Raw genomic sequence first — 11,950 nt, 5'->3', positions numbered from 1 at the left:
GATGCGACTTTGATCTTTGCGTCGCTCCTCGTCACGTCTAGCATTTTCTTGGTCCACTTCAGCAAGCTTACGACGAGCAGCTACATGATCTTCTTGCATCTCTAACAGTGAAGACGAAGAAGAGGAGCTTCCATAACTCTCTTTTCTCTTCCCTTTTTTGATCGTCTCTTTCAGCTGTCCAAGTCCAAACGGGTTTCCCTTATTATCTGTGAAAGTACACTAAACACAAAAACATTTTTAGCTGTAAAGAAGGTTTACTCAAAACATTTACTCAAAAGAAGGTTTACTCAAACATTTTTAGCTGTCCAAGTCGATCAAAACAAAAGAAGATTATAAACATAGAAACTAGAATACAATTAACTGTTTACTCAAAACCAGAAAATCAACATCAAGTAATCTCAAATTTCTCTCAAACGTCAAAAAGAGCAATCAAAACCAGTCAATAAACATCAGCAAAATCAGACAAAGAACATAAGCAAAACCAGAAAATGAACATCAACAAAATCAGACATAAACATGAGCAAAACCAGACAATGAAATTCAGAAAACCAGACTCTACTCTTAAGCAAAATCAGACATAAACGTGAGCAAAAACAGACAATATTACTCAGAAAACAAGACTCTCAACATCAGCAAACCAGAAACTCAATAACAGTAAACTAAAGTCGAAATTACCTTAAGAAATATGTCATCTTTTTCTTGAATGGTGAGGGTTCGTTGAGTTGATTGTTGAGACGAAGGATCTGAAGTTTCGGAACCATCAACATCTATTTCAGACAATTTCTCCTCTAAGTTCTTCTCATAAGCATCAACGACATGTTTAGCCTTTTGATCAACAAAACTTCCATCTGACCTTGTGTGTGTTGACATAAACACTTCTCCAAGGGATACAGGACGCCCCAATTTTTCCTCCTATAATGACACAAACACATATAAATTATGTCAAAAGAAATACTTAAAGGAAGTGATAAATGTCTTACCAGATTTTGTCGAACTTGCACGTATGATTTCTGTCCAGATAAGTGTTTGTGGACTCCAAGACCGCCACGGTCGGAGTTACTGCACTCTGATGCATTACTGCTCTTATAAACAGCTTCAGGAGTGTCCCAATGGTTCCACATTTCAACCCAAAGATTTGGGTGAATCCAAACAGGCATCTCACCACTCTTCTTAGCTTGAGACACAATTCCCTTCATCCGTCTTCTAGCGATAGTCAGGAAGTTTTCTCTCACCAGATCGGTAATCCCGCTGTCCCAGTTGTATTTCCGCTACGTAATACAACATTGATAAGTATAAATGATTATAATAATTACTAAGTAATTCATAATGTAGACTGTATATAATTTAATATTACCGCAAAGGTTCTGAAGTATCTTTCTTGGATGTGTATAGGCGTCACTTTCCAGCTGAAGTAGGGACCATCGAACTTCCTCCGAAATATTCCAGATATGACTCGAGCCAGTTTCCCGTCGTCTTGTCCAAACCTAGTAGATGAATATCAAAAGAAATTAGTCAATACATGAAATGCGAAATTCCAAAACATGAAAAGGTAAATAACTATCACAAAAGGGAATTAAACAAGCTACGAAACAGTCAAACTTTAGACTAATGAAGTTAAAAAAACCATCTCTAATTAAATACAAAACATGGGCTGAGAAGCTATGAAACAATCACACTTTATCCATTGTCATTTGATAAAAACGTGGGCTGAGAAGCTATGAAACAGTCAAGCTATGAGACTAAGAACTAAGAACTCATTGTCATTGAGCTCTTATAATCACAGACCCAAAGACTCCAATAATAAGACCCAAAGACTCCAATAACTATCACAAAAGGGAATTAAACAAGCTACGAAACAGTCAAACTTTAGACTAATGAATTTATAAAAACCATCTCTAATTAAATACAAAACGTGGGCTGAGAAGCTATGAAACAGTCAAGCTATGAAACGCAAAAAATGTAAAGTGTAAATACTTAGTTATATCACGAAATTATTTTCGACCGGGGGAAATAAATTCCCGCTTAATATTTGCTGAAAATCTGAATTTTTTGTATCAGTCACAAAACGGTCATACATATTAGTAGTAGCTAATCCGTTGCATATTAATAAACTTAGTCACAAGCTCGTCGCAAAGTGTAACAATATTGTCACGCTATTTTGAGAGTCACAAACTTATATGAATTTTAATAGCCAAAAAATACATATATGACTTATAATCAATCATATTGATAACATAGAGTCAAAAAATCTGTTTAAAGAAAAAACAAATGTATTACAAAACAAATTTTGAATGATATACAACTTTGAAGAATATTCAAAGATAACACATGTAACACTTAATACATGATATGGTATTTACAAATATCTTATATAATATGAGAAGGTTTTCATTCATCGTTGCATAACACGACGACATTTGGCATCATGTACATTCGACACCTGTCCACACTTCTCATTAATTCTCAATTATTCTATTTAATCAAAGCTTAAGTCTAATCTCTTCTGTAACGTCTTCTTATTTTTAGGAAATTGAGATGTAAAGTTTTGAATGAAAAAACAAACATAATTAGATTTTTATTTGTCTAACTCTAAACCAAAACGTAGTTCTCATGCATTTATTACATGTTCAATTGATTTTAGAAGAATAAAACGTTTACAACAAAAACCTAACAATAAATAACGTCTCACGTTTCATGTCTCAAATAAAACAACTATATTCTCCTATGTTATTTCACTTATTTATATTCGTTTCTTATCTATGTTTTTCTCTTTTTATTTCAAGTAGTACTAATATTCCAAATCCTCACAATTCAAGGAGTTGCAAAGAGAAAGAGTTAGTTTGTCAATTAATCCTATAAATTCTAGCTCCCTATAATTCAATCTCTATTCATATTTTGCAAAGGTTTGCTCTCTAACTCTTTAGATTTATTTCCTTACCTTACTCCATGTTCATGAAAATCATCTATTTGTTTTTTTTTTCCAGCAAAATAACATTATTCTCTGTTCCTCAACATAATATTTTATTAAGAACATTTATAAACATCCGATTCATATTCACACTTTCTTTCCAAACAAAATACCACCAAATCTGCACCTTTAAATATGTGAATCTATATATATATATAGAGTTTTCTCTCCTCTTAGGGTGTCTACATCATCACCAAGTTTATCTGATAGACCCCACCAATAATTATTTCAATATATTTAATTTTATAGTTAATTACATCTAATTATTTAAAAATTAACTAGATGAACAATAAACTTGGTGAATACACGGGTTTGTCAATGTCAATATTAAACTTGCTTGATAAAATACATGTTAAACAAGACATGTAAATTTTCTTTAAAAAATATTAAAGTGTATTAAAAATATCATTTAATTCATATTTATTTATAATAAATGAAAATAATTTTAAATACATAATAAAAGAGTTAAGTATAATGATGAATATCAACAATTATATACAAAGCAATGACGTATTTATTTATTATTTTTTTCTTTCCAAAAGCTTTATTAATGTTGACAATCAATATCGTTGTTTACAGACCTAGCTCTCTTTGCAAGTAGATCAGCACATATGTTTTGTTCTCATGGTGTAAATTTGAAGGTGATCAAAGTGAACCGTTTTCTCCATTCCCAAATTGTTTCAAGGTAGTGTTATAATCGTGGGTGTGGTGTTGTGCCGTTAATGATGCGGTTTATATTTTGGTTATCACCGTCGAATTCGACCATCCCGTATCCCAAACCCCAGGCGGATTGTAGAGCCCAAATAAGAATTGTGCATTCTGCCTCCTATGTTGTAGTGCGTCCTTGAAACTTGCTTAATCCACAAACATGAAACACCCCAACTGAATCTCTAATAATCCATCCTAAGCCAGAGACTTTGTTTCCTTCATGATGTGAGACATTGATTAGGAGGTTTTTCTATCAATTAATATTTCCTCAAGGTCCAAAAACCACAATCTAATGGTTATCGTTTATAGCACTTAAGGGTCGAATCCACAGGGAACTAGAGATCTAATACACTAAGAATACACAAAATTTCTTAATCTAAGCAAATATAGGATTGGTTTTAAACTAACAACCTAAATGAAATGAAAACAAAAGGAACTAAAATGCAAATGAAATAAACAAACCAAAAGAAATTGACAAAGCTAAACAAGTGTCTAATCTAAGCAATAACCCATAAACATAAAGCAATAGCAAAATAAATGAGAAAGATGCAATTTATAAAAGTCAACAAAAAGTCAACGAAAGTCAACCAAAAGGCAAAGACGAAAATACTAAATGAATAAGCCTTTGGGTTAAGGTTATTGACTTGGGTGGTCAAAGGATAGTCTATGATGCTAATACAATCAATCATTTGCTAATCCTTAGGTCTAAGATCACTAATTTAAGCTAATCCACTTCCATGGTAATAACTCTACACTAATCAAGCAATTAACATCAATTTCCATTGGCAATCACAAGACTAATATGCATTAATTTCAAGCCTAACTAACCACCTAGCACCCTAATCATCAATTTCCATTGGCTAGGAATGTTAAGCACTCACTAAGTTCTTTCGGGAATTTCATCAAACACCTTCCGGGCATGAAACTTCCTATGATCTAGACTAGCTTAATCAAGACTAATCTAGCACTAAGAGCACCTAGAGAGTAAGGATATATTAAGACTAAGTCCTAAGCATCACAAATCATCACCTAATCACCCTAATCTACTTGACCCAAAAGCTCTAAAAAGACTACTCACTTAAAGCCATGAAAATCCAAGGAGTTGACACTAATCCTTGAAGATTCATGTTAGAAGAAGAGTATAAGAGATAGATAGAAGTTGAATCTAAAGAAATACTTATATAAAAGCAAGAATCACAAAGGTTTGAACTTGATTACAAAGAGAAATTAAGAAAACTAGGCTTAGGTAGCATAAGAAATCTAGAAATTAGGTTTAGACACATTTATAGGAAAAGAAAACGAACCGGGTCAACCCGGAACAAACCGGGTTTTGACCCGGTTTAAGTACCCAATCGACCAGGCAATCGACCAGTCAATCGACCTAGCAATCGACCAATTGGTCGACTGCTTCCTCGATTCCTTCTCGTCCGCGGGTCTGGTTTGGTCCCAATCGACCAGTCAATCGACCAACTGGTCTATTGCTTTCATCCTCCTCTTGATTCTTTGATTCTTCACTTCTTTTAACTCCATTTGCTTATAAAACTCAATGCTCCACTCCAAGAACCTAAAAGTAAGAAATGCTATGGAAATATGCACCTAAGGACCTAAACAAGAATGCAAAATGATGAAAAACCAAGAGAAACAAAGCTTAAAAAGGAGCAAAAACACAAGATATCAACTCCCCCAAACTTATCTCTTGCTAGTCCTCAAGCAAGGGCTAAGAAATAAGATGGAAAAGAAGTTTGAAAGCGGGGATTCATAGCCACAAATTAAAATATCAAACAAAGGATTCAACTCAAAGTCCTTAAAAATAGTTCAAATTTGCTTGAGTCAATCATCATACTCTTTCGTACTTTTCCATACTCATTTCAATGCATGATTCTATTTCAATTTCTAACTATTAGTAAAGACTCACAATCAAATTGAAACATCTCTTTAACATTCATTCAAGTGTTTGGCGCGGTCTCGCAAATGGAAAGTAAATCATTCTTAATCGGTTTTGGTAAAGGTTTTTGGAGGTGGTTTCAAAAGATTCATACTTTGGTGGCTTTCTCTCAAGAAAAAGAATGCTAGACAATCATGAAATCCATCTAAGACCAAGAACAATTTATGTATACAAAGTTAAGCTCTTGTTGTTCTACCCGCCTAAGATGTAAACTCCTATTTCTACTCTCTTTGCGAATTATTTTCCTCTTCTTTTCTACCCCAAACACTAGACACTTTGGTCTTTTTAAATCACCAACCTCAAGATCACTTTCTTTTTGTAGTCACCTAGGGAAAATTTCTCTTAAATACTTAGCTCTTTTTTATCTCTTTACTTTGTTTTTCTTTGCTCCCATTACTTATAACCTTGTAAATTTCTTTTTCTTTTGGGGAACTAACTTCACACTTTTCTTTCTCTTTTAACTTAGAGACTTAGAGCTTTTATTTTAACTTTATTCCCTAGGAACTCTTTATTTGCATGGTCAAACCTTTCTTTTCATTTTTCTTTCTTCCTTTTTCCCAAACCCAATCCCAAATATTCAATCTAACCACCCAACTCTTTCATTCCCAACCTATTAGCTAGTCAAAGGGTTTCAAAAAGCTAGCTAAAACAAGAGCAAAAACTTTGTCGTTCTCAATACTCTCAAGGTTTCAAAATCTATAGCATTTTCAAACAAGAGGCCTCACTCACAATCAATCATAGGTTTGAAAGAAAAGGTTTGAGGTTAAGGGTAGGGAAACCATTCTAAAGGTGAGAATGGCCATTCGGGTTTACAAAAGAGTGGCAAAGTGGATAAGAAAACCCGAATGAGTCTTTTAGACAACCATGAGAATGCATTTAAAATCCATGAGCGAGAAGATTAAAATCAAATTAAGTTCAAATTCATAGAGATGTTTCAAAGTCATGTAAGCTTCACACAAGTAGAAATTGCTTTTGAAAAACGCAAAGGTCTAAGTATGAATTTTCCATTTTTTCTTAGATGATCAAGCAACGATTAACTATGATTAAAGGCTTTAAGTTCAATCCTAAGCTTGAATTTCTACAAGGTAATTGAATCATTAACCCCTATGCATATGCAAATGCAACTAAATGCTTCTAGACTCAATATTAGAACAAAAAAAAAAAAAAAATGAATATGCAAAGCTACATGATTCTTTTTGGATTTTTCAAAATTTTCAAATTTTTTTGATTTTTTTCTCAAAACATAGCTATTGACAATGCAAGACTCAAAAGGATGAAATCAAAATAGAACACAATGTTAGATGGTTAGTCTCTCCCCCAAACTTATTTCACACCGAGACGGTGTGAAGAAAAATATGAGAAAAAGACTAACTAAACAGAGAATGCAAAAGACGAGAAAAATAAAACTATGTACAAGGATTTGGAGTGGTACCTCTAGTAATGAAAGAAGCTTGAGGAATCTATGGAATAGAGTGAGACGAATCCATGTATCCCCCGGATCATATTCATCGTAGTACCATCCCCTAAACTTTTTCATCCTAATCTCCTCAAAGAGTACCTTCCTCGGTTCATCAATGCTCATTTCATTGGTGGAGATTGTACCAAGATGCTTTCGGACCATGTATTCAAAAACCAAAACACCTTCACAAGGATCTTCAAATCTTTTTCCAATCACACCTAATCTTTTCTCATTGCTCTTGGTTGAATAACTCAAGATTGCCACGGGTTCAACTTGTTTTTCATATCTCACTACAAGATTCTCATCAACCGTGCATTCAAGAAGCAATTCAAATTCTCTTATAGACTCTTTGGCTTCTTGGAGGAATTCATCCTTGATTTGAGCATTTTCCTCAAAAACTTCTCCAATATCATTGGGAAGCACCTCTTTTGTCTTGGTTTCGCTAAGAGGAATGCATTCTTCTTCTTGTTCCTCGATCCATCGTGTAAGGTTGGTGTTGATAGGCTCCACATGTGTTGTCTCAAAAACCCTTGAACCTTGAGTCCAGGCACCTATCTCGGTGTCAATCATGCGAAGACTTTCATTATACTTCTCTTGCTCTTGCAAAATCAACTTCAACAAGTTGTAATTCTCTTCTTCATTAGAGATTGGGGAAGAATAGAGTGCTCCATAGTCATAGTCCATCTCCGAAGATTGATATCTACCATATCCTCATTGGTTCCCTTGAGCATTGTTTCCATCCGGTTGATACTCTCTTGAGGGGGATGTTTCATAAACTCCCTTGATAACTTGTGGGGTTTCCAAACTAACCCTCCGTTCTTGGGCTTCCCATATGAGCTTCAACATAGAAATCATGTAGGAAGACATCTTCTTTCTCCGCTGGGAGTGTATCTTGAAAAAGAACAAACACTTGAAAGAAAGTTAGTAACCAAACAAACTAAAATGAAACAAGCTTAGTCTCAAGAAAATTTGAAATCCTAATGATAAATCTACTTAGTTCCCCGGCAACGGCGCCAAATTGATTAAGAGGTTTTTCTATCAATTAATATTTCCTCAAGGTCCAAAAACCACAATCTAATGGTTATCGTTTATAGCACTTAAGGGTCGAATCCACAGGGAACTAGAGATCTAATACACTAAGAATACACAAAATTTCTTAATCTAAGCAAATATAGGATTGGTTTTAAACTAACAACCTAAATGAAATGAAAACAAAAGGAACTAAAATGCAAATGAAATAAACAAACCAAAAGAAATTGACAAAGCTAAACAAGTGTCTAATCTAAGCAATAACCCATAAACATAAAGCAATAGCAAAATAAATGAGAAAGATGCAATTTATAAAAGTCAACAAAAAGTCAACGAAAGTCAACCAAAAGGCAAAGACGAAAATACTAAATGAATAAGCCTTTGGGTTAAGGTTATTGACTTGGGTGGTCAAAGGATAGTCTATGATGCTAATACAATCAATCATTTGCTAATCCTTAGGTCTAAGATCACTAATTTAAGCTAATCCACTTCCATGGTAATAACTCTACACTAATCAAGCAATTAACATCAATTTCCATTGGCAATCACAAGACTAATATGCATTAATTTCAAGCCTAACTAACCACCTAGCACCCTAATCATCAATTTCCATTGGCTAGGAATGCTAAGCACTCACTAAGTTCTTTCGGGAATTTCATCAAACACCTTCCGGGCATGAAACTTCCTATGATCTAGACTAGCTTAATCAAGACTAATCTAGCACTAAGAGCACCTAGAGAGTAAGGATATATTAAGACTAAGTCCTAAGCATCACAAATCATCACCTAATCACCCTAATCTACTTGACCCAAAAGCTCTAAAAAGACTACTCACTTAAAGCCATGAAAATCCAAGGAGTTGACACTAATCCTTGAAGATTCATGTTAGAAGAAGAGTATAAGAGATAGATAGAAGTTGAATCTAAAGAAATACTTATATAAAAGCAAGAATCACAAAGGTTTGAACTTGATTACAAAGAGAAATTAAGAAAACTAGGCTTAGGTAGCATAAGAAATCTAGAAATTAGGTTTAGACACATTTATAGGAAAAGAAAACGAACCGGGTCAACCCGGAACAAACCGGGTTTTGACCCGGTTTAAGTACCCAATCGACCAGGCAATCGACCAGTCAATCGACCTAGCAATCGACCAATTGGTCGACTGCTTCCTCGATTCCTTCTCGTCCGCGGGTCTGGTTTGGTCCCAATCGACCAGTCAATCGACCAACTGGTCTATTGCTTTCATCCTCCTCTTGATTCTTTGATTCTTCACTTCTTTTAACTCCATTTGCTTATAAAACTCAATGCTCCACTCCAAGAACCTAAAAGTAAGAAATGCTATGGAAATATGCACCTAAGGACCTAAACAAGAATGCAAAATGATGAAAAACCAAGAGAAACAAAGCTTAAAAAGGAGCAAAAACACAAGATATCAACTCCCCCAAACTTATCTCTTGCTAGTCCTCAAGCAAGGGCTAAGAAATAAGATGGAAAAGATGTTTGAAAGCGGGGATTCATAGCCACAAATTAAAATATCAAACAAAGGATTCAACTCAAAGTCCTTAAAAATAGTTCAAATTTGCTTGAGTCAATCATCATACTCTTTCGTACTTTTCCATACTCATTTCAATGCATGATTCTATTTCAATTTCTAACTATTAGTAAAGACTCACAATCAAATTGAAACATCTCTTTAACATTCATTCAAGTGTTTGGCGTGGTCTCGCAAATGGAAAGTAAATCATTCTTAATCGGTTTTGGTAAAGGTTTTTGGAGGTGGTTTCAAAAGATTCATACTTTGGTGGCTTTCTCTCAAGAAAAAGAATGCTAGACAATCATGAAATCCATCTAAGACCAAGAACAATTTATGTATACAAAGTTAAGCTCTTGTTGTTCTACCCGCCTAAGATGTAAACTCCTATTTCTACTCTCTTTGCGAATTATTTTCCTCTTCTTTTCTACCCCAAACACTAGACACTTTGGTCTTTTTAAATCACCAACCTCAAGATCACTTTCTTTTTGTAGTCACCTAGGGAAAATTTCTCTTAAATACTTAGCTCTTTTTTATCTCTTTACTTTGTTTTTCTTTGCTCCCATTACTTATAACCTTGTAAATTTCTTTTTCTTTTGGGGAACTAACTTCACACTTTTCTTTCTCTTTTAACTTAGAGACTTAGAGCTTTTATTTTAACTTTATTCCCTAGGAACTCTTTATTTGCATGGTCAAACCTTTCTTTTCATTTTTCTTTCTTCCTTTTTCCCAAACCCAATCCCAAATATTCAATCTAACCACCCAACTCTTTCATTCCCAACCTATTAGCTAGTCAAAGATGTTCAAAAAGCTAGCTAAAACAAGAGCAAAAACTTTGTCGTTCTCAATACTCTCAAGGTTTCAAAATCTATAGCATTTTCAAACAAGAGGCCTCACTCACAATCAATCATAGGTTTGAAAGAAAAGGTTTGAGGTTAAGGGTAGGGAAACCATTCTAAAGGTGAGAATGGCCATTCGGGTTTACAAAAGAGTGGCAAAGTGGATAAGAAAACCCGAATGAGTCTTTTAGACAACCATGAGAATGCATTTAAAATCCATGAGCGAGAAGATTAAAATCAAATTAAGTTCAAATTCATAGAGATGTTTCAAAGTCATGTAAGCTTCACACAAGTAGAAATTGCTTTTGAAAAACGCAAAGGTCTAAGTATGAATTTTCCATTTTTTCTTAGATGATCAAGCAACGATTAACTATGATTAAAGGCTTTAAGTTCAATCCTAAGCTTGAATTTCTACAAGGTAATTGAATCATTAACCCCTATGCATATGCAAATGCAACTAAATGCTTCTAGACTCAATATTAGAACAAAAAAAAAAAAAAATGAATATGCAAAGCTACATGATTCTTTTTGGATTTTTCAAAATTTTCAAATTTTTTTGATTTTTTTCTCAAAACATAGCTATTGACAATGCAAGACTCAAAAGGATGAAATCAAAATAGAACACAATGTTAGATGGTTAGTCTCTCCCCCAAACTTATTTCACACCGTCTCGGTGTGAAGAAAAATATGAGAAAAAGACTAACTAAACAGAGAATGCAAAAGACGAGAAAAATAAAACTATGTACAAGGATTTGGAGTGGTACCTCTAGTAATGAAAGAAGCTTGAGGAATCTATGGAATAGAGTGAGACGAATCCATGTATCCCCCGAATCATATTCATCGTAGTACCATCCCCTAAACTTTTTCATCCTAATCTCCTCAAAGAGTACCTTCCTCGGTTCATCAATGCTCATTTCATTGGTGGAGATTGTACCAAGATGCTTTCGGACCATGTATTCAAAAACCAAAACACCTTCACAAGGATCTTCAAATCTTTTTCCAATCACACCTAATCTTTTCTCATTGCTCTTGGTTGAATAACTCAAGATTGCCACGGGTTCAACTTGTTTTTCATATCTCACTACAAGATTCTCATCAACCGTGCATTCAAGAAGCAATTCAAATTCTCTTATAGACTCTTTGGCTTCTTGGAGGAATTCATCCTTGATTTGAGCATTTTCCTCAAAAACTTCTCCAATATCATTGGGAAGCACCTCTTTTGTCTTGGTTTCGCTAAGAGGAATGCATTCTTCTTCTTGTTCCTCGATCCATCGTGTAAGGTTGGTGTTGATAGGCTCCACATGTGTTGTCTCAAAAACCCTTGAACCTTGAGTCCAGGCACCTATCTCGGTGTCAATCATGCGAAGACTTTCATTATACTTCTCTTGCTCTTGCAAAATCAACTTCAACAAGTTGTAATTCTCTTCTTCATTAGAGATTGGGGAAGAATAGAGTGCTCCATAGTCATAGTCC

At 34.4% G+C, this 11,950-nt stretch overlaps 1 protein-coding gene across 1 annotated transcript in view; it reads right to left on the bottom strand.

The window, feature by feature from the left end:
* Window positions 1-1,884, bottom strand: part of LOC110229275 — a 2,209-nt gene extending 325 nt beyond the window's left edge. Inside the window, exons 1-4 of the mRNA XM_021029040.1 lie at window positions 1,355-1,884; window positions 981-1,268; window positions 676-912; window positions 6-219 (exon numbers count right to left, since the gene is read on the bottom strand). Of these exons, the coding sequence (XP_020884699.1) occupies window positions 6-219; window positions 676-912; window positions 981-1,196 (667 nt within the window). The 5' untranslated portion in view covers window positions 1,197-1,268; window positions 1,355-1,884. The remainder of the gene's footprint in view (window positions 1-5; window positions 220-675; window positions 913-980; window positions 1,269-1,354) is intronic.
* Between the last annotated feature and the right edge of the window lie 10,066 nt (window positions 1,885-11,950).

This window comes from Arabidopsis lyrata (assembly GCF_000004255.2).
Source record: "Arabidopsis lyrata subsp. lyrata unplaced genomic scaffold ARALYscaffold_4, whole genome shotgun sequence".
In the NCBI taxonomy this organism is placed as follows: Eukaryota; Viridiplantae; Streptophyta; class Magnoliopsida; order Brassicales; family Brassicaceae; genus Arabidopsis; species Arabidopsis lyrata.
The sequence above is the reverse complement of the archived record's forward strand: the minus strand, read 5'-3'. Positions and strand labels throughout refer to the sequence as shown.